This window comes from Episyrphus balteatus, chromosome X (assembly GCF_945859705.1).
Source record: "Episyrphus balteatus chromosome X, idEpiBalt1.1, whole genome shotgun sequence".
NCBI classification, from domain to species: Eukaryota; Metazoa; Arthropoda; class Insecta; order Diptera; family Syrphidae; genus Episyrphus; species Episyrphus balteatus.
The window spans coordinates 2,784,160-2,807,581 of NC_079138.1; the positions used below are offsets into that span (position 1 = coordinate 2,784,160).

At 35.0% G+C, this 23,422-nt stretch overlaps 2 protein-coding genes across 8 annotated transcripts; both read right to left on the minus strand.

Moving 5' to 3' along the window:
- Positions 1-345: 345 nt before the first annotated feature.
- Positions 346-1,421, minus strand: LOC129920522 (collagen alpha-1(X) chain-like). Its single transcript, XM_056001816.1, has one exon. It carries the CDS (start codon positions 1,417-1,419, stop codon positions 346-348), a length of 1,074 nt encoding a protein of 357 aa, XP_055857791.1. The 5' UTR covers positions 1,420-1,421.
- Positions 1,422-2,664: 1,243 nt separating this feature from the next.
- On the minus strand, positions 2,665-21,393 carry LOC129920574 (protein BCL9 homolog). Of its 7 annotated transcripts, XM_056001922.1 has the most exons (11): positions 21,258-21,393; positions 20,233-20,663; positions 12,723-13,688; positions 10,863-11,576; positions 10,493-10,801; positions 10,137-10,421; positions 7,742-10,060; positions 7,456-7,609; positions 7,107-7,351; positions 4,804-5,216; positions 2,665-4,737 (listed from the first exon to the last, which is right to left on the minus strand). In XM_056001922.1, the coding sequence occupies exons 3-11, from the start codon at positions 13,480-13,482 to the stop codon at positions 3,106-3,108; spliced, it is 6,831 nt and encodes a 2,276-aa protein (XP_055857897.1). In that variant the 5' UTR covers positions 13,483-13,688; positions 20,233-20,663; positions 21,258-21,393; the 3' UTR covers positions 2,665-3,105. The 7 variants fall into 7 exon arrangements, with proteins under 7 accessions (XP_055857897.1, XP_055857898.1, XP_055857902.1 ...); XM_056001923.1 differs by lacking the exon at positions 20,233-20,663; XM_056001927.1 differs by lacking the exon at positions 21,258-21,393 and having other exon boundaries at positions 10,863-11,204; positions 20,233-21,217.
- Positions 21,394-23,422: the final 2,029 nt, after the last annotated feature.

The following is a 23,422-nucleotide window of genomic DNA, read 5'->3' on the forward strand; positions in this document are numbered from 1 at the left end:
TCGAAAATCTCAAAAAATAAATTTGTAATTTTTTTACATAAATGGATAGGCCTATTCATTGTGAGCTGATATGTAGTCGGCATAATGCAAAATTGTTCTAAATCAGAAAAAGCAAATTTTACAGGGGACGATTTTAAAGTTTCAAATTGGTTTAAAGCGACATTTTTATGCTCGTTCGCCATTCAAGTTATGTTTTTTATAAAGTTTGTTCTTTTTTCTTTCTTGAATAAACCATACAAGCTTACCTCATTAGTAGGTGCATACTATCAACATGAGATCAAAATCACAAAAAGAGCAAAGGACATACTTAGAAAATTCTTTAAAAAATTCGAATGTAGATTGCAGTTAAAACAAAATAGCAAACATTTTGATTCCTAGTAAGTTTGATTCCATTAAGATACCAGGTAAGTTTTGGCCACCGGGAGGACCATTATGTCCTCCAAGTTGTGAATTCATTTGACTACGAGTTGAAGTAGCGTAAAGTTGTTGTTGAAAATTGTGATACTGTTGAGCGTATTTAAGATCATTGGTCGATGGGCCCAAAAAGGGCGATGATTTGTAATTTGGACCAGGACCACCAGGTCCACCGCCAGGTCCATTTGGCCCACCGGGATTTGATCCAGGTCCACCTGGTCCATTCAATGGACCAGGCTGCATTGACTGTGATGGATCACCAGGTGGGCCGCCACCCATTGGTGATGAATTACCACCTAGTCCAGGTCCATTTGGTGCCCCGTTTGGACCGTTTCCATGGCCCATGGGACTTCCTTTGGGACCAGGTGGGCCGCCAAACAATTGATTGTTTTGAAAAATATTTGATGGATCATTTGGACCATCAAGGTTAGGTGGGCCATTGCCAAACGGATGAACACCACCACCTCCAATCATATGCGGATTGGGACCTTGCATGCGTAGCATTCCATTACCACCACCTGGCTGACGCATAGGTCGCATTCCTCGCATCATTTGTGAGTTCATGCCACCTCCCATCGGACCATTGGGTCCACCAACCATTCCTACCGGTGGACCCCCAAGTCCCATCATTCCATCAGGACCACTTGTGTCCATGTGAGAATTCATACCGCCACCTGGACCTGGACCAGGGCCACCTCCTGGTCCAGCTCCACTCATTTGGTTACAATTTTGGTAGAAGTTCATGCCTTGACCGGGCCCACCAGGTTGTTGCATTTTGTTTGCATCGGGACCAGGACCATTAGGTCCTCCTCCACTCACATCCATTGGAGACATTTGAGGATTTGCAAAACGTTGAAGAAATTCTAAACTGGGCGGAACTCTTGGATTAGTATTGCTTACTTGCGGCCTCACTGGGAGATACTGAATGGTATTAGGGGTGCTTGCTTTCACTTGAATATTTGCACCATTATATGGACAGCCACTCATTCCTGCTCGACCCATCATTCTGTGAGGGTCTTTTTTGAAAATACAATTTTTTTTAGGCAAGGGGTTAACCTTGATTTTTTCTCGAAAATCTCAAAAAATAAATTTGTAATTTTTTTACATAAATGGATAGGCCTATTCATTGTGAGCTGATATGTAGTCGGCATAATGCAAAATTGTTCTAAATCAGAAAAAGCAAATTTTACAGGGGACGATTTTAAAGTTTCAAATTGGTTTAAAGCGACATTTTTATGCTCGTTCGCCATTCAAGTTATGTTTTTTATAAAGTTTGTTCTTTTTTCTTTCTTGAATAAACCATACAAGCTTACCTCATTAGTAGGTGCATACTATCAACATGAGATCAAAATCACAAAAAGAGCAAAGGACATACTTAGAAAATTCTTTAAAAAATTCGAATGTAGATTGCAGTTAAAACAAAATAGCAAACATTTTGATTCCTAGTGGTTGAAAAAAAAAATTGGAATATTTTTGATGTTTACCTAAAACTAAAAAGAATATCTTTGACTTTTTCCTCTTTTTTTTTGTTTTCGTTGTTACGAATTGTAGCCAAAAATCTACACAAAAAATAACGTTTTTTTTTCTGTTTAATGACTTATAAATTTATTATCAATTTTAAATACCATTTTAGATTTCGTTTAATGTACATAAATTGGTTATTGTTTTAATTTTTTATACATATTTTTGTATATATATAATAAATATATATGTATATGCATATATTTAGTTTTTTTTTCACATTTTAAAGAAAACATTTGACATCTCTTTATTTAAATTTATATATACTGCTCAATCGACAAAAAAAAGGTTAAAATGTTTTGTTTTATTTTATTTTTTTTTTATATAGACCTAATAAACTCTTAAAATTATTAAAAAATATTTGCTTTCAATTTAATTATGCTTTTTTTTAATCTTATAATTTATATTTATAATCTTTCATAAAATCACACGCAATTATTTTCTTTTTTCGTTTGTTTTTTGCTTTCTTAAAACTTAAACAAAATTAACGAACAAAATCAAAGCAAACAAGGAAATAAACCATAATTATAAATAACGTAAAAAAGAAACAAGGAAAAATAAAATTATTGATTTTTATTTCTTCGTTTTGAACATTTTAAAACGGGGGCTGGTTACCAACATTGAACTCGTTTGCTTTATGATTTTTGTTTTCTCTCTATTTTCTATTGATCAACTTTGTGTTGTGCATTTAATAATGTATAGCTACGATGTATTATATAACAATAGTGGTTTTGTTTTTTTTTTTACTTAATTAAAATTAATGAAAAGCTTTAAAAGTTGTTGAATATATTCTAAAATAATTACCTTAACTAAAAGAAAATGTACTACAGAATTATTAAAGATGTAATATTTTATTAAGAGGCATTACATATATACTACACCTTTCATCTTTCTTCATTATTAAAACACACATATAAATTTGTGTTGTTTATAAAAAAAATGATTCTATTTTAAGAAAATTTAACTTATATAAATCGACTTACTTATATTACACCGTGAAATAAAATAAAATTAAAATTATATATGTAATAAAACAAACAAGTCTAAGCAAAGACAAACATTCTAACAGCAACGGCAAACATTGATGTATAGATGCGCGTAGATTTTAAGTTTTATAATAATAATAATAATAAAAAAAAAATATATATGACATGGCAAACAGAGATTGAATTATTTTGAAACGAAAAACGATGGATTTTGATTGGGTGGCATACCAGGTAAGTTTTGACCACCGGGAGGACCATTATGTCCTCCAAGTTGTGAATTCATTTGACTACGAGTTGAAGTAGCGTAAAGTTGTTGTTGAAAATTGTGATACTGTTGAGCGTATTTAAGATCATTGGTCGATGGGCCCAAAAAGGGCGATGATTTGTAATTTGGACCAGGACCACCAGGTCCACCGCCAGGTCCATTTGGCCCACCGGGATTTGATCCAGGTCCACCTGGTCCATTCATTGGACCAGGTTGCATTGACTGTGATGGATCACCAGGTGGGCCGCCACCCATTGGTGATGAATTACCACCTAGTCCAGGTCCATTTGGTGCCCCGTTTGGACCGTTTCCATGGCCCATGGGACTTCCTTTGGGACCAGGTGGGCCGCCAAACAATTGATTGTTTTGAAAAATATTTGATGGATCATTTGGACCGTCAAGGTTAGGTGGGCCATTGCCAAACGGATGAACACCACCACCTCCAATCATATGCGGATTGGGACCTTGCATGCGTAGCATTCCATTACCACCACCTGGCTGACGCATAGGTCGCATTCCTCGCATCATTTGTGAGTTCATGCCACCTCCCATCGGACCATTGGGTCCACCAACCATTCCTACCGGAGGACCCCCAAGTCCCATCATTCCATCAGGACCACTTGTGTCCATGTGAGTATTCATACCGCCACCTGGACCTGGACCAGGGCCACCTCCTGGTCCAGCTCCACTCATTTGGTTACAATTTTGGTAGAAGTTCATGCCTTGACCGGGCCCACCAGGTTGTTGCATTTTGTTTGCATCGGGACCAGGACCATTAGGTCCTCCTCCACTCACATCCATTGGAGACATTTGAGGATTTGCAAAACGTTGAAGAAATTCTAAACTGGGCGGAACTCTTGGATTAGTATTGCTTACTTGCGGCCTCACTGGGAGATACTGAATGGTATTAGGGGTGCTTGCTTTCACTTGAATATTTGCACCATTATATGGACAGCCACTCATTCCTGCTCGACCCATCATTCTGTGAGGCGGTGGTGGCAAGCCCATGCCTCCATGTCCACCATGAAATCCAACCATACCAACGTTCATTTTTGGGGAAAGCATCCGTGAACCCATTGGTGGGCCACCCAACATCATCGGATTTCCAACCATTGATCCACCCCCTGGGCCACCATTACCTCCTCCATGCATTCCCCCATATTGACCCCCAGGCCCACCAAGTACATGGGGTGGTAAGCCTCCCATACCGCAATGATCCATGGTGTCAGGCCCAGGACCACCCATCATACTATCGATACCATGCGAACCTGCACTTCCAGGCATTCCACCTCCCATTTGCATTTCTGCATGGCTAGGAAATCCTGAACTCATCAGACTTCCACCACCTGGCCCACTCGATCCACCACCGCCTGAAGGACCACCATTTAATGAATTTGTCGTACTGCTAGTCAGTTGTTGGGACATTTGGGCCAACGATGATATCGGATCGAAATGTGAAGCTTTCACTGGTGGAGGTCGACTACTGTTTGGATTCAAGGGTAAATTATCCGTTCTGCCGCAAAAATTAACACATTGTCCAGCTGGTGATTGCTAGCGAAATCAAAAGAAAACAGACCAGTTTTAGAAAAAATACAGAAATAATTTAGAAAAACCTACTTCACCACATTTGCTATCCATAAATCCACCCATTTTAAGACCTTGCTGCTGCTGCTGTTGTTGCTGCTGCTGTTGTTGTTGCTGCTGTTGTTGTTGTTGTTGCTGTTGTTGTTGCTGTTGTTGTTGTTGTTGCTGTTGTTGCTGCTGTTGCTGCTGTTGGTGATGTTGGTGTTGTTGGCTTTGATTTGAATTACTATTTCCACTACTATTCCCTGAAGCACCTGAGCCGGGACCATTTACACCATGTTGTCCACTGTTATTGCCACCACTTCCAGGATAGTTCATTGCAGGACTAACTGGCGTGAATCGAGAATCTATACTCGATGGGTTATTTGTTGGCTCACCTATGTTCGGAGTTCTAGAACTTTGCGGACTTGGATTTGATGATGAATTGAGACGGGAATTCTTTTCAACTGCAAATAAAAAAAAAAAAAAACAAACAACAATATCATAACAGATAATTTTTCATTAAGTTTTATTATTTTAACTGAAAATTCTAAAGCACAAGAATCGAAGCCAAAGTGAGCTCGTGATTTATAAGAAAAAATAAAAAGTCAACGGAGCATAAACCTGTATTTGCTTGTTAATTATCACCCCTTCAACGAGTATTTGACAAATGGGTGGATGTTCTGGAAGGATGCAGGTACCTCCTAAGCACGAAAAAAGAAAAACAGAATACTTATTTTGTCTATTTTCTGATCCAGACAGGCCTATTCCTGACATTTAATCGAATGGAGAGTGCTTCCCAAATGTGAAAAGTGTGAAAATATCTGGATGTATGATTTGGAAGAAGATACAACGGTAAGAAGATAGAGAGATTTTCGGTGTCCAACCCCAATAGAAAGCGTGGAAGAAGAAGACCTCATCTTATGTGGCGCGCTCAGTTTGAGTAGATGTGCGTAACTGGAGATAGCAAGTTAGGGACCGAACTAGCTGGAGAGGCATGTTGGTTGAGGTCGAGATCCATCCTCGACTGTGAGCACCACCTTAAGTAAGTAAGGAAGACTCTATGAATAGCGAAGCTACTTGTGATGACTGTATCAATCATCGCGAACGGTGAGAGAAAAGACGGGGAAATTCCCTTTCTATGACCGAAAAATGCAACTTAAATTAAAAAGAAGGCGTTATACAAGAAAAGTAATTTTTCACCACAGGATTTGGGGTATGATTTATTCGGCTATCCCGCCTATTTAGCATCTTCAGACTTTCATCTGTTTTTAAAATTAAAAAAAAAAAAACATTTGCCATTTAATAGAGAACTTTAGAGGTTCTTAGATGATTATATCTCAACAAAATCGCAATTGTGAGTAGAGACCCAAGTTCTTCAATCTTTCGTCTAATTTTGATTTACTTCATCAGGAATTTCATATTTGTGCTATTGATTAATTTATAATTTATATAAGTTACACACCAATCATGTTACGTTACATTAACCGGAATCAGTTTAAGTTGAACTGAAGTTTAAACCTTGAATGTGAAAATAATTTCTTTTTATTAAATTAAATAAATATTGTAGCACGAAATGTTATATGTACATGCGCCAGCAATGCTTAGTGACTTACAACTCTCAAATAATAAAGTCCTATTCAATACTGCATCCAAACTTAGATGACTTCACAACTTTTTTCATATCCCCTGCATTTGACTTGTCACTGACTGAACTATGTATTATAAAAATATATGATTTAATGGAATGGGAGAAGATACATAGATTAAGTTTACGACAATTAAATGAGAACAAAGGCCTAGTATCTTAAAACTGTAACACACGCCCGTGTGTATAGTTAGTGTGGATGAATTGACGGACCTACAATTCTTAGAGAGACAGGTTTAAGCAATCAAGAAAACGGATTTTTTTAATTGTTTATTTACAATTTGAAACTCAAATGACACAAGTGGTCACAAATCTAGTCTCCTACACCTGAACAAAAGTATCATTAATAATTGCATCTCAACTTATTCGGTCAGACCCACAGAAATGATTCGTTGGGAGTTTTTTTAGATCTCCCTTCATGGAATCCTCGTGCCACAAATGTATTTATTTAATTTATTTTAATTCATAAGCCTTTAAAAGATTCAAACACAATAATCGATTCGTTAACTTTGAACGATTGATTCTGTGATAGATAATTTAATGTCATTATGATAAATCTACAATAGTTTGGGAAAATTCAGAAAAAAAGTGCAATCATGCAAAGATAAAGAAAGAAAAATATAAGAAAAAGATACATCTAATCAGCCACCACCATCCCCCCACCAAAAAAGAGGTAACAACAAACTAAACACAAAAAAAAAAAACTTACTACAATTAGCCGTTATCGAAGAAATAGAATTATGAGGACTCGAAGTTATGTGCGGGTAATTACTATTATTACTACCATTGTTGTTATGATTATGATGTACCGATGATGATCCAGAGGATTGAGGATACCTTGAATCGCCACCGCCTCCGCACAAAGATGATGGTGATGCAGATAATGAAAGATTAACTAAATTAGAGTTGTTTGGAGAATTATTGTTGTTGTTGCAAGATCTATGATTTCCAGGACTGGTTTTCCAAACAAAAACAAACAAACAAAACAAAAAATAAATAAATAAAGTAACGTAAAGAAATATTAAACAAAACAAAAAACAAAAGAACTATTTTCTTACGAAGCTAACATTAATCCAACTGCATTGGATGAATCCCTTATAACCGTTGTATTGGGTTGTTTTTGAATAGTTAATTCTTGGCTTTCGAATGTGTTAAGATATTGAATTTGCTGTGGTGACGGTACTGGCATCAAATTAACTGCAATATCCTTACCTTGGATTGCAAGAGAAGTATTTTAAATTAAAAAGGAAAATCTGAGCAGAACTTAGACGAAAATTATAATCTTGAGAGAACTCCGCTTATTAAATAATAATAAAAATAATAATAAAGTATAAGAAAAATTACCTTGATTTCCATTATTATTTCCAACTGGTCCTCCTAATCCTCCTGGTCCTCCTCCTGGTCCACTTAACTCAATATCTTTAAGTGCTGTATTGGGGGACATGTGTGATGAAACTGGTGTACTAGGATTACTAGTATGACTCATTGAATTTCTAGATGCATTTCCATTGTTATTCTGTTGACTACTATTTGCTGAATTAGTACTGTTATTATTGCCTGCATTGTTTGCAGAGTTCGAAGCTGTTTGCCCTTGTCCAGAGGAGTTTCCTGGTCCACCAGAATTGACACCACCACCACCGGTATTACTGCCTCCAGGCGTAAGCGGAGAATCTTGTTGTTTATATGATGGCATTTGAGATTTTCCATTTGGCCCAGAACCACCACCGCCGCCACCACTATTTGAGCCTGAATCACCGGCTGGTGAGTTGAGTGTTGATCCTCCACCACCACCAGTTCTTGGTGACGGAAGTGAAAGATTTGAGGTGGGATTATTTGGGCTACCAGGATTTGGACTTTGTGTCGCAATCGGCACAGACGCTGAACGCGGTGTTTGGTGATATGGAGGTGGAGGGCCTTGTGATCTATTCGAATTGCCTCCTCCACTCGATGGCATAAGAACTCCGCCTGTGGAATTCATAACAGCACGTCCACCCATTGGACCATTGCCAGCGGATAATTGGCGACATAAACCAATATTACTGCTCATCATATCCATACTCTGTGGGTTTTTTCCTTTGCGTTCTTCGTAGAATTGATGCTGAAGTTTTGACCACTCCATTTGCGCCATGCCTGGCGGCATTCCACCAGGACCGCCTCCTAACACCATGCCGCAAGGATTCATTGGGCCCATGCCACCCATGCTACTCATGCCCATGCCCTGGGGACCACCTCCGGGTCCACCTCCACCTGGTTGATTGCACATCATCATGCCACATTGCATGCCTCCCATGTCACCATGTGGTCCCCCGCCTCCCATAATTGAGCCATCGCCCATAGGTCCCATAGGACCACCTAATCCTTGGCCATGTGAAGAACGGTTCATGGGCCCCCGTGGACCCGAATTATTACCCATAACACCACCTCGGACATTCATGTTCGACGGCATTTGACCTGGTCCACCAGCGCCACTAGATAAAGGTTCTCCTAGCATATTCATAGCTCCAGCGGCACTCGTTTGATTGACGTCCATCATTTTACCAGGACCCCCTGTACCTGGTCCCCCTGAAGAAGTTGGTGCTCCAATCGAAGGATCAACAGCATTCATATGAGGCCCCGCAACAAAATCAGCCATTTGTTCGGGGAAAAGAAATTGATTCATCTTTTTCAACTTGGCAAGTTGCTCCTCCCGGTGTTGTCTTTGTTGTGGCGTCAGATTTTCGTCCGGTACTTTGACCCCTTGAAGCGATGGCTGCATACTTTCTGGGGATGTTGGACCGCCAGATGACATTTTATTGGGACTTTGTTGTATTCCTACACTCAGAGGTGTTGAAGCACTACACGATCGTTGTTGTGGAGCTGATGACGGTGAGCTACTGCTGTCCATTGCATTAGGATCTGAACCGCCTGCTGTACTTGCCGTACCACGATTATTATTCGAAACAGAATTACTTCCGTTCGAAATCCCATCAAGACCTAAATGAACAGTTGCCTGTTCCCATGGCATCAAATCATTATCACCCGCCAAAGGATCATCGTGGAACCCAGCAGGGGGCTTGACATCCATTCCAATACTGTTATTTGTTGCCGGTGTTGACTGACTACTTGATGATGATGCACTTCCTGACGAACCATTTCCACTGTTGCTTTGGTTGTTGTTATTATTCGATCCCCCAGATTTGTTATTTTGTTGTGACATTTTTGATAACATATTTCCATTATTCTGATTTGGATTTCCCCATGGCCCGTTCGGTCCACCACCACCAGATGAATTTTGTCTATTCATTTTTGACAGTTTCATTGGATTCTTGAGAAAGAACTCTTCGAGAAACTTTTTCGTCGCCGGCTGGGTGCAATGATATGCAATTATTGTGGGAAATTGCCCATTTAGAACAGATTCTGCACCTTTGTTAGCCAATTGTGTGGAAAATACAAAGATATGATTCTGTTGTTGCATATAATCCATTGAAGAATTTCCACTTCCTGGACCTCCACCGCTTGTAGGTGGTTTTCCACCAGGTCCACCACTACCTCCAATCCCACAACCGCCATTTCCACCGAGAATACCTAGATTTCCACCGCTCATGTTTGGTGGCAAAATATTGCCTGAATTTGCGCCACCCCCTCCTCCACCACTCAAATCACTTAGACTGTTTATATTTGATCCTAAGATTAAAAATAAAAAAAGAAACATTTTTTTCATATTGTATTGAAGTTATTTTGAATACGCTGCTTAAATTACCTCTCCCGCTGCCACTACTTGACACCACTGAAGATGGAACTCCAGAGCTGTTTATTCCCATCATACTCGGTGAATGTCCCATATTCATTCCACCAGATCCGCAACCACTGTTGTTTACCATACCAGGCATACCAGGTCCAGGCATTGTACTCGTCAGAGGACCAAAGCCATCTGGTGACATATCGATTGCTTCTTCTTTCTTAACGCTGCCCAATGATCCAAGTGACATTTGCATCCCACTATCGCTTGACATTAGCTCATCTTTAACAGCACCAACAGAAAAAACTTTAAGAATGAAAAATAAAAAATATCAATGAGCGTGAATTTTTATTTCTTTACAAAAATCGATTTCTTACAACTCTCATCCATTGTTTCAGCTCCAGATTTGTCTCCCACATGCATTGGTTGCACAGTGTTTGAACCTATTCCAACACCACTATTTGCATTGGGATTACCTCCAGCGCTACCATTACTGCCATTGCTGTTCTCACTTCCACCAGCAGCTGATATTGCCATTGAACCAGTACTCAGTGTGGAGGCATTGGAAGTCAGACAACCGTTGGGTGAATTATGAGGATCACCAAATGTCGGAATGGAATTGTTATTTCCAGTAGCACTTTCCAAAGCAGTGCTATCGTCCTCTAATTTCACTTTTTTGCTAGAATCTTATACAAATATGATGAAAAATGATATCTAGTTCACAATACTAAATGCTCATTGGCTTACCACCAAACAAGTTTGATGATGTACCTTCCGATCCATTTGCAGATGATGGCGGGGTATGTTGTGGGTGTAGTTCCTCTTTTATAACCATTGGAGTGGATGGTTGTTGTTGTAATGGTGATGACAATGATGTCTGTCCAACAGATCCAGGTCCTCCTTGAGTATTCAAACCATGTGGCGGTGTAGCTCCTTGACTTGTGCTACCATTGCCACCACTACCACTGCCACTGCCACCGCTTGGCGCTGAACTTGGCGTTACATTCATTTTGACAATGCCTTGGTTACTATTGCTGGTACTAAGATGAGACACCAGTAGTTGATTTGGATTATGCGTTGACACTGTCGCTGATTGTAAAACAGAGCCAATTAGAGACGGATGTGTTACCGCAGTGGTACCAACAACGGCATTGTGTGGCAAAACAGATATTGGTGGTGTTATCGACGGATGAGGATGATGATGATGAGGATGAATTGGTGGCGGTGAAGCCGCCTGTGATGATGACGATGACGACGATGAAGATGACGAAGAAGACGATGATGAAGATGACGATGAAGATGATGATGACGATGATGATGCCAATGCTAAAGATAATGAAGTTGACAAAGATGATAGAACTGCAGCTGGTGTAGCAACAACTGAACCACCCACAGTTGGGTTGTTGTTGTTGGTTGGTGTCAGTGATGATGATGCATTTGTGGTAATTGTTGTGTTAAGTGCTGTCGTAAATAGATAAACAAATAGAGAAAAGAAACCAAAAAAACAAAATGCATTAAATGATTGTAAAGCGCAAGAGTTGCATTTTTTGTTTATGCTCCATACACTTTGACTTTCACTTCAATTAAAGTAAGGTGTTGCAGCGATAGTGTATTAAGATTGTCTGATAAGTTTGAGCTTGAACCAATCCATACTTTTCTAAAGGATTTTAGTGCTGAGTCCGAATTCGAAGTCAAAAATCTTGAATATTTACAGGTTAAAAAAACGTTTTTTTGGCACTTTCGGCGCCGAATTACATCACCGTTAAATATTTCTTTGCAAAACTAATTGTGCAATCTCAAAACACAATATTTTATCATCTAGAATATGCTTATTTTTGTTTTCAAAATCAATTTCTCAAAGAAATTGGAAATGTTGGTACATTACATACTGAGCGGTTTTTCAAACCAAATTCCAGTTTGCGACTTTTGATTTTGATTTAAAAATAGCAACATATTGCGGAAAATATTTTTGATTACATTTCAAAAATATCTTCTTGGAAAATTAGTTTTTGAGACTTTAAAGCGAAAATAGTGATGAGTATAGCTCAAAAACTAGACGTGATAGAATAAATTTGTAAATAGTTTTGAATTCAGCACTATATAAAGTCAATCAAAATCACCTCGCAAAATTCTTGCTCCTGACTTTTATTTTGTTTTTGCCGATTAGTGTAATTGTGAGTTAAAAACATGCTTATATTACATGTTTCAGACTAATTGTAAATTAGATTTTTCTTTTTATTCATTTTGAGCATAAAATTGTAACAAATAGCTGAATCTAAATAAAAAAATCAAATCAAATTTCAAATAGATCAAATTGATCACTTTTACCTCATACAGTACTGAGAAGAGCGGAATCCTCAGACTGTCGAACTAATATCATTTAAACATAAATTAGGTGGGAACGTCTCAGACTATTTTTAGTAATCTAATTAGGTTACTAAATCGATCAAACCAAACCAAAGAAGATCGACAATTTAATGAGGCCTCTAGCTTTTTATATATTTATAAAAGAATATTTCCATCAATAAATAGAGTAAGTAAGCAATGAAAACCAAAACTACTTGCAGTAATTGGTAGTAGAGCATATGAAATAAAAAATAAAATTACCTGTTCCATTTGAAGGTGCTGTTAATGGATGCTCCTGCTGTTGATGCTGATTCAATTGAGACAAACTAACAACATTTGCTGATTCGTCTCCACCGCCACCACCGCCTGGTGAGCCGTTGCCTTCGTTATTTATGTTATTATTGTTATTATTCTCTCCTATCCCTATACCACACTGTCCGTCGTTGCTATTTTGATTATTATTATTAGCTGCTTCGCCTGAATTTCCAATACATCCACCACCAACGCCTTCCCCTCCACTGAATTGTGATGGTGTTAATGGACCAACTAATGACATACAATTGCCGACAATACGATTGGCCGCAATTGTTCCAGTGCTATTATTACTACCAGTACTATTGTTGGTGCTATTGCAACTGTTAACACTGCTATTGCTACTGTTGCTATTGCTATTTTGATTTATAGCAACTTCTTCGTTGTTGTTGTTGTTTGTGTTGTTGCTTCCTAACAGCAAACCATTTAATCCTATTGAAGTCTCGCATCCAGATGCAAAGATTCCTCCTCCTGGTGTCACTTGTTGCTGTTGCTGTTGCTGGGGTGTTGTAGCCCCCCCAGTTTGTACTTGACGTGGCGATCCAGTTCCTCCTTGAGTTTGTACCTGCGACACTGCTGATGCTGATTCAACCACTGATGCTGTGGTTACTCCTCCTTCGGCGGATAGCAAAAATGGTGTAGATGATACTGAAGATGATAATGAATTACTACCACTCGATGATGTTGTCAATGATGATGATGTGCTCATAGCTAAATGGTTGTATCGCTGGAATGACGTTTGTTTTTCCTTAGTTCTTCTTATTCTATTTTGTATTTTTTATATATATATAAATTTTTCTGTGTAAGTGTTCATCTACAACTTTGGAATTTTCAACGAGGTAAAATTAGTCGAAAAATGTTGTTGTTTATGTTGTAAATTAATTATCATATTCGATAACATTGTTGCTGTATGTCCTGCAAATAAAGAAATCAAAAAAATCAATTTTGTTCAGATAAAAAAGGCTTATATGGGATAAATTAAGAACAAAATAACAAGTGGCAGTTAATAACATCAAGAACAAAGCGATACATAGAGAAATTCTGTTTTATAAGATAATAATGAATTGGTCATATTCATATTTTAAATCCATGCCTAAGTTTACACACAGCTTTTTTTAATAGAAAATTTATTTAAAAATGCGTTTAAATTTTCTATGAATTAAATTAACCGACAAAATTACAACATAATATGAAAGAACTGAGAAGTGGCGGTTAAAATCTGTGGTGCTTGGTTTTGGGTCTTTGAAGGATCTTACTAAATTATTGTAAAACAGATTTTAAAAATAATTTCACTCATTCATTAATTTTGATGATTTAAATAGTGAAATAGTAAGTATCATAGAACAAGCCTTTAAATGAGCCAAATGAGAGTAAGATACAAAATGGCTTCAACTGAACTTTTTTTTTAGGGAAATGAGGAGTTGAATGGTAATGTTGAAATGGCTAGGAGGCGAAGAAATTTGAGGGATGTATCCAATCCATTGGAATTGGTCACTCAAATGTAAAGACTTAAATACTTCTATTTTAGAACATAATCGTTTGAATTCCATCAACTAATCGAAACTAAGATTATTTAAGTTATTTTTTTTTTTTTTTAATCTAGCACCAAACTCATCGACATTAAATTTTTGATTGAAAGCAAATATTGTCAGTTGACAAGAAAATTGAGTAAAGTTTTTTGTTCACAATATCGATTTTTTGTTTATATTCAAATGAGATTACAATGGGTCAGTCTCAATACCAATTGATTAAAATTGATTGATAAATGTCTATTATCAATTGATAGTTGATATTGACAATAAGGCTGAACAATATCAAATATTTTATAGTGCAAAATAAACTCCGATAACTCCAGTACAAAATTGCATTGTATCTATCTCAGAATCGCCGTATGAGCAAGAGGTATTTTTTTCTAGTAATTTCTGCATCACAAATAAAAATCATTTTTTTGTCAAAGTATGTGGTTTTCGCATTGGGTGCTTTGAAATACCAAATTCCATAACAATATCATGAATTTTCATGAATTTGGAGCGATTTTTAAAGAGCAGCGATAGCAGTGAGCAGCATATACAAAAAAAAACAGCTCTTAATAGCTGCTATTTAATATAATCATAGTGATAAGTGAATGTAAGTTTTGTGTCAAGTATAATTCCCAAGCCGGAAAAAACAGATGGTCTAGTTAATGGACAAGAGTCAAACATGTAATTATAAAACATTGTAAAATATGCAGTTTGTAATACACGATTTCCTGAAGTTTTGAAGATCTTCTTGAAGCTGTAGAGTGTAGACAGTCACTAACTGAAGATATTTCTTTAAATATTTTTATATCGTCTTGGACAGGGACTTTTTAGATGCAACGTTATTCTCTTTCTATTACAGTTGTCAAATATCAACACGATATTTCATATTTATCAACAAAATGAATGAATCGGTATTACCGTGATCGACTATCAAAATTTTTGGTAAACTGTGTCCTTGCTATAAATTTGGCATCTATTGTGCATAGTTCATTTGATAAAGTTTTTCGATGTCAACAATTTTGCTATGTATCAAATTTTCCATCAATTGCAAATTTCTTCTCGATAGATTTTTCTAATCATATTTTTTTCTTACTAAAAAAACGTTACTGTTGGACATTTTCAGTCAAATAAAATAGGTTTTGTAAAAAAAATCTTATTGCAATTAAAAAAAAGTTTATTTTCAAGTGTCAGTGAATAATATCGTCGATGGAAATATTTTTAGGAAAGAGCGAAAATGATGAAGAAATTCGATTTGATTATAAGAAAAAAAAAAAAAAAAACTACGGGATGCTTCAAATCCATTGGACTTACGAAAAGCTTGTGAGTGGTTTTTAATTTTTTTTAATTTCAACTCAACAACGACGAAATAAATTAATGTGAAAAGAAACGTCAAAACAAAAATAGCGTCTATTTACAATTGTATTTTGATCAATGAGAAAAATTTATCAATTGACAACTGTAATACTAAAATGTCTATCAAGAAAATTTCAAAATTTCAATTAATTTCATATTCAAAATTCAGAGATAACGGTGAAAAGATGTTCTTTTTCTAAACACGTTATATCTTTTGATCTAGAGCACATAACAAATTCATTTAACTTTAATACGCATGCTGATAATATTACCTTTCATTTAATATATCACACATAACGGTACGTGCTCTACAAGTTATATAATCTTTAATTGAAAAACTTGAAAAGTACCTGTATATTTGACAGCTGTAATAGGGGCAAAATCAATAAGTTCCTTACTCTCTAATTCTGTACCATCTTCGCTAAGGTCAAAAAGAGTACCAATCATTGAATTCGTTAGATTTTACACCAGGTACTAATTCCTAATATAAATGATTGTTAAGTGAACAATAAGGAAAACACTACTTAACGCACAAGGCTTGGTTATACTTATTTATTTCAAATTCGTTAAATACTAACGTGAATAATACTTATACATAGGTCAGGTTAGTTTAGGTAGAAATGGCTGTCAGGAAAACGACTGACACACTTATTGGTCCGTTGTGATACCATGATTTGCAAGGAAATTTCTCACTAATTAAACCAGTTGGATCTTTTAATGAAGCGGTGAAGGTTGAAGATGTCAGTATTAATTAGTTCACTAGTATCTTCTAATAAATATTTTTCCAAGTATTTTTTACGCCAACTGGAAAGGGCAGGACATGAGCAGAGAAGATGTTGGATTATTTCTTCTTCCTTATCAAGGAAACTTCTACAGAAGAAATTAGAGTACAAGTCGTACAAGTGTCCCGTATTTTGTAATTTGTCCCGGGATTGTCCCGTATTTCAATGCTCTCTGATTTTTGTATTCAAAATTTTAAATATTTTGTACGGTTTTTTCTAATTTTTCGATTAAAAGCATTAGTTTTTAAAAATTTGTTTTTGTGTTTTTCTGGTTGCAAAACTACACCATACCAATTTTTTTTTTTTTTCGTCTAATGAACAACATGAAAGAGGAAAGAACCCAGCTAAATTTCAAAACATTTAATGATACATTTAAAAGTTGAATTAAATATTACAAAATTTCAAAATCATTTAAAATAAAAATTAAATGTTAAAAAACTGTGGTCGAATTACGGCATACGATTACGATCATACGTTAACGTATTGACGCTTTATGTCTCTATTTTTTTTCTACTGATTAAAAAAAAGACAGCAATAGTCAAAACGTTCACGTATGATCGTAATAGTAGTATGTCGTAATTCGACCCCTGCTCTCACAATTTTGATTAAAAAAGTATGTTTTTTTAGAAGTTATTAACAGTTCCTATTATAAAACCGTTTTCTTGATTTCTGACTTCCTCGTAAACGACTGATTTCAAATAAAATCGTACAATAAAATAAAATCGTTTAAGAAATCTTGATATCAAAATTAGGAAAAATTATGAAAACTTATAATTTTGTTTTCTTTTTTTTTTTTTTGAAAAACCAAGTATTCAAAACGATGCAACGAATTTTGTATTTGTCCGAGAAATATGGTCACCGTACCTATCCAAGATAAATTTTCAATGGCTGCTATAAACAGTGTTGCCATTAAAATATTTTGAAAAATCTGCAATGCAGATTTCTTAAAATTTGGGAGACACGATTTGAAAAAAAAATGCGAACAGGTGCCAGCTAAAATTAATGTTAAATTTGTATCAATAGCTTCTTCCCTGGAACCCTGGAAGTGTTTATATGTAAATAATTATATCGTAACTCCTTTTCCTCTATAAAATCAAAATCATACTGAGTTTTGTTACAATTTGAGTTTTAGAAAATAAAATCAAGAAGGAAAAATATAGAACGTTATGAACAAATTCCAGCTGATTTGAAAACTAAAGTTAAATAATTATACCATTTTACTGGGTTTTTTGAAATCAAATCTATTGTTGTTATTGAAACGTTAAGTTTCAGTTGCAGATAAAATCTGCACTGCAGATTTATGGTTCTCAAAAGTCTGGGAATGTATTGGAAATCTGCAAAATGCAGATAAATCTGCACTATTGGCAACACTGGCTATAAACAACCTGTCATGAAAATTCCAATGATTAGTTTCAATGATGAAAACCAATGATAGCTATAACTGACCCCTAACTGATATGAATCAAATGAATAGTTAAAAACAAACGGGACTTTTTTGCGTGTAACGGCCATATTATTCACTAGTTTAAAAAATACATCTGGATGTAAAGAAATTAAAATGTCAAAAGTAAATCCAAATCCATGATATTCACGATCACACACACAAAAAATAGTAATTTTTAACTATTTTTTTAAACTATTTTCATAGTTAAAATCTGGATAACTATTTTGGGTTTGGATTTATTTTTGACATTTCGTCGCCTCAATAAAATATTGTCGTATGTGCAAAATTGAGGTTTTGAGATTTGAATGCAGTTTTGCTAATTGATTTTTTCTCTTTCATTCTGTGTAATCCGTTTTTCGATATCTGTATCCGTTTCCGAGATAATCGCTATGAGTTTTGTCGTATGTGTAGGTTTACAAACATTTTCAGTAGCTTTTTGTCGTAAGTGCACAGAAAACGTGCACATACGACAAAAATTATCACATACTACAATTTTTTCATACAAAATCTGTGTTTTTCTTCGTTCGGTAAATAATTGTCGTATGTGCTGTTTTTGCTACACATACAACAATATTTTACTGGAATTTCAGTAAACGTTTGTCGTATGTCCCATAAGGACATACACTGACGAGTGTAATTTCAGTTGCAATCAAGATGTCGAGCAGGTTGGACGAGTGGACCTGCGCCAAGTTTGTCCGAGGAGCTTTATGCTCTATTTTATGCATACAAAGAGCATAAAATAGTTGTTTTATGATTTTATTAATTTAGCATACGTAACTACATATTGTAAGATGAATTCCTTGATGTCGTTCCTTTAGGTTCCCTCAATGTTCCCAATCCAGTGACAATGCAAACTTGGCCCTACGAAATTTGTATGAAGCTTTTATCGTGCTATCTTTAAACTGTAATAATTTTAATTCAACTTGAACAGTAACTTAATTTTAGTAAACTGTGATCTCATTAATTCTAAAATTGCTTTAAAAATAATGTACCTATTATTTTTTTTCTATTTAGGTTAGTTTCTCTTTAAGAAAGAATTTTGTTGTGAAGTATAGCCCATAGTAATATATCCGAATTTAGCGAAACCTCGATTTTAACAAAAAAATAACACATACATACATCTCACTGCCAAATTAAAAAAGTTCTATCATTTTAAAGGTGAACTGCTTCTAAACCAATTATTCTAAGTTTAAAAGTTAGATGTATGTTATTTAACATTGATGTTTTTGTTAAAATCGAGTTTCGCTTAACTAGGGTTATTTTACTAAAAGAAAAAACCTTCTTCTATATTTTTTCGAATTGAATTTGACATCTTTTTGTCGTATGTCGTAAACAAGTGCCGAATTAAACTTTGCTTATTTTTGTCGTATGTGTCATAAATTTGTCGTATGTGTTTGGCTAACAAATAGTTTCTGTGAAAACGTTACATACGACATCGGCATATTGGAGAAAATTGACTATTATTTGTTTCTGGATTGGAATATTGAAATAATTCTAATAAATTTCAATAGACAAATATTTTTTGTATACGTCATGATATTTTTAAAAAAATTGACCGTACAGTTTTCGAGAAAAAAAAATCTGAACTTTAATTGCGTTTTCCCAAAAGTAGCCGAATGTAGCATACGACATTATTTTATTGAGGCGACGATTTGACAATTTTACATCCAGATGTATTTTTTAAACTAGTGAATAATATGGCCGTAAAACTCAATAGTTTTACACTTGTCGACATTAAGAACAAGACTATTTTTACTGCATTATTCCCTAAATAAAATTAAGTCTTGTTACAGTAAACAGTCTGAAGTAGTTACATTTAATACTTTTGAAAAGCTTAATGTCATCAGCATAAATAAGAAAAGACGAATTTTTAATGATCGAAATCAAGTCATTTATAAATAAAATAAATAAAATTGGACCTAAATGGCTGCCCTGAGGGATGCCTGAATTGACAACAAATTGATTCGAAAGCCTATTTCTTTTTTTTTAGATACGAGGACTATTTTTAAATCCAAGATTGCTTAATTTTAAGATCAATGTTTTATGACACAACTTGTCAAAGGCTTTATACTTTCACTAAAAAGGTAAAGGTGCAGTGCGTAGGTCGATCGGTCAGCCCTCAAAAAGGCAAAACTAAAATTTGTGGTTTTTCAAAATCATACAAAATCATACAAAATCATACAAAAACCTATCAATTTTTGTATTTTCTAAACCTAAAAGAATGCAACTTTCTAGCAAAAACATAATTCGAGTCAGATTAATGCACACCTTTTCTGACTATCAACTGCACAACTTTTTTTTTTTTATCATAAGGGTCGTTCTTTTTGTGAACAATTAAAAAAAAATTTTTTTAGTGTTACCTTTTCCCAAGGAGCCCTATTATAGTTGATGGTGGTGATGTAGATGATGTTGATGATAATGATGACGATAGAACTCTCATCATATTTTTGTAATAAAGAATTCCAGGTATTTTTTTAAGGTTTTTTTTCGTTTGTCTTGTGTGTTAAAACTTCATCAATTCAAAATCACACGAAAAGTTAAGACAAGACTCTGTCCGTTTCACTGATTTTCTTTCAAATCAAATTGTTAAATTTATTATAAATATTCAGGATGTTTTTGGTTTTTTTTTTTTTTTTAATTAAATTTTATGTTGCAGTTCTCTTAAAGTGGGAATCTTTCTTCTTTTTTATTTTTTTGTATTATTTAATTTATCCATTCACATGTACACACATTCGGCACACAGCACACCATTTATACATCTTCCCTTGCGGATTGTTTTCGTTTTTATTTTCTGGGAGAAGAATAGAAACAAAAAAAAAAAACAACAAATTACATATTTTTGTTGGTGTATATATTTGTTTTATTGAGTATAAAACTAAATAAATAAGACAGTTAGTTAGGGGATTTTAGATGTTTTGGTGTTTATTTTCTGTTTTTTTGTATTTGGGATTTTTTAGTTTTAGATTTTTGGTGAATTTAATCAAAAAGCAACACACACGTATTTGCGTACTAAGGACTGCAACTCGCCATTCGTATATATATTTTTTTTTTCTTCTTCTCTTAGCTTTGAGTAAGTGAGAATGGAATGGGCTGAATGTCAATTAAAAATTGTTATCTCTTTCTTGTTAAGTGAGGATGTGGGGAAATTTTGAAGAAAAAAAAGATTGTGTTTGTCTCTTTTTAATAAATAAACTTTTTGACAGATTATTTAATTGGTCTCACTCTATTTAGCTATTTCTGTTTCAATTGGTTTAATATTTGTACAGGTGTGTGGGTGTGTGCGATAGTATTGGTTAAGTGCCACACTTCAAACAAAAATAATATTTGATGATGAAAAAAAAAAAAAAAAAATTTGTTTGAACGTGTTTTCCCTCAGCAATCTTACACAATTTTTTATGAATTATATTTGCTTGTTTTTTTTTTTATCACAAGATTTATTTTTTTTTTAAGATTTGATTTTCTTATTTGTTTTAATTTAATTTTTTTTTTTATTATTTTATTTTGTCAGATTTTTTTTTTCTGTTTCACAAGGCTCTTGTGCTTGTGTGTTATTTGTTACATAAACGCATATGTAAATACTACATATTAATAGGAAAGGAATGGAATGAAAATGTATTGGAGGGGGTTGTTGTTACATGTATATGGTGGTCGGGGTGTAGTTCAGTGGTTAAAATTGAGTTGAAGTTTCGACTGAACATTTTTGAACTCATCAAAGTTGAGTTGAATTCAATTCGATAATGTCGTTTTCTTTCTATTGACTTTTGAGATTTTTGTGTAAAATTCTCAGATTTTCCACTGCAAATAGAATATGTAATCGAGTTTTGTAAATGTGTACGAAATTCGAGCGTATAAAAAAAAAAATAAAACAACAACAAATGTTCAAACAAATGTCAAACAGAGAGGAGTTTGTATGTGTGTTTGTATGCGTGAATCTTGATAAAAATCCAGATTCAGATTTCTGATTCTCAGATTAATTTTTTTGTCATTTTTTTGAATCTCAAGATGCAAATAGATCATGAAATATGAGATTTTTTCACTATTTCCCCTCTTCCCCCCCCCCCCCCCCTTTCAGCTGTCAAATTCACAAATCTCATTCTGAGATTCGTCAATAGAAAGCGACATAAAAAATAAGGTTTGATGTCGTTCCTTTGGAAGTGGGAGATTGTTCGTTATAACTACAACGAGCACTTATAGCAAAAAGTAAAAAAAGTGAAAATTTTGAAACTCATTTTGTGAATTTGCCACTTTTTGCACAAAAGCCTGCAGTACGCTGTTTGCGCTAAATTTTAGCCGAGATAAAATTCCCATACAAGTTATCGATAATTTGTATGGAATCCATTTTAGCTCAGATAAAAATTTTCGATAATTTGTATGGGAGCTAAAATTTAGCGCGATCTGCGTACCAGGCTTTAACTTTTAATATAAATGTCTGAGCACACTAATTACTGCTGTAAAGATAAACATCTGAGCGCACCTTTAATAAATGTGAACATACCTTTAGTAAATTTCTGAGCACATCCATTGGAATTTCCAGGGAAAGCTGAATATCCCAAACATAAAGGTATAATTATAATATGGCCACTTTTTGCAAGAAGTGGGAAATTTAAGGCATAGCTTAAGCCTTAAGCCTCCCTTCAAGCAAACGAGTCTGACCTTGGTCCGAATCCGCTCCGCCTGAGTCCGACCTCGACTACGAAACGGGTCCGACGGCTGCACAAATTAGTATGGAAATTATAATCACCGCGGAGCAGATTTTATATGTATTGGTTTTTTCACCACTATTTCTCCTTTTTCTTGCTTAAAGGGCTGGTACGCAGTTCGTGCTAAATTTTAGCCAAGGTAAAATTCTCATACAAGTTATCGATAATTTGTATGGGACTTGTTTTAGCTCCGCTAAAATTTTTCGATAATTTGTATGGAAGCTAAAATTAAGCGCGAGCAGCGTACCAGGCTTTATACCTTAAAACCTGCTACGCTTTTCGAGATAAATTTTAGCTCCCAAGTCTTATACAAATCATTTTGGCGCATTTTACCGAAATTGCATAGGACTTTTTCCTTCACATGTAATCCACCCCAACTAACATTTCAGCTTCGGTTAAGGTATTAAAAAAGCTTTATTTCAGCTTCTTTTAAACTTTAGTAAGGTTGTTGGGCATGGAAAAAGGAGAACGTTATACAAGTTTGACCCTCTATAAGGATTTTAAACGAAGCTTTACCGAAGCTCTACCGAAGCTTTGAGACTTGACAGATAGCTTCGGAAGAGCTTGTATAGCTCTTTAATACATGTCTTATCGAAATTTAAAAAAAAAAAACAACTACAAAAACAAAAAGGAATTCTTTTTAAACTGGTTTTTATTTGATTTTAAATCATGAATTTTATCTTTTGACCTGAAATTATATATATATTATTCCATTAGTTTTTAGTATATTTATTGATAATAATTTTAAAAGTAAATAATTTTCTTACCACACCCAAGAATCGAACTTCGTACCTACTTGGTGGCAGGTCCGCCACAGAGGCGGCGCTAGACCAAAATGAGACGTGTGCGA

Coding starts and splice junctions, on each gene's coding strand:
- LOC129920574 (XM_056001923.1), bottom strand. CDS start 13,482: ATGAGCACATCATCATCATTGACAACATCATCGAGTGGTAGTAATTCA. Junction 10,422..10,492: donor TGAAACAATGGATGAGAGTT/GTAAGAAATCGA, acceptor TCATTCTTAAAG/TTTTTTCTGTTGGTGCTGTT. Junction 7,610..7,741: donor AAATAATAATGGAAATCAAG/GTAATTTTTCTT, acceptor TTGCAATCCAAG/GTAAGGATATTGCAGTTAAT.
- LOC129920522 (XM_056001816.1), bottom strand. CDS start 1,419: ATGATGGGTCGAGCAGGAATGAGTGGCTGTCCATATAATGGTGCAAAT.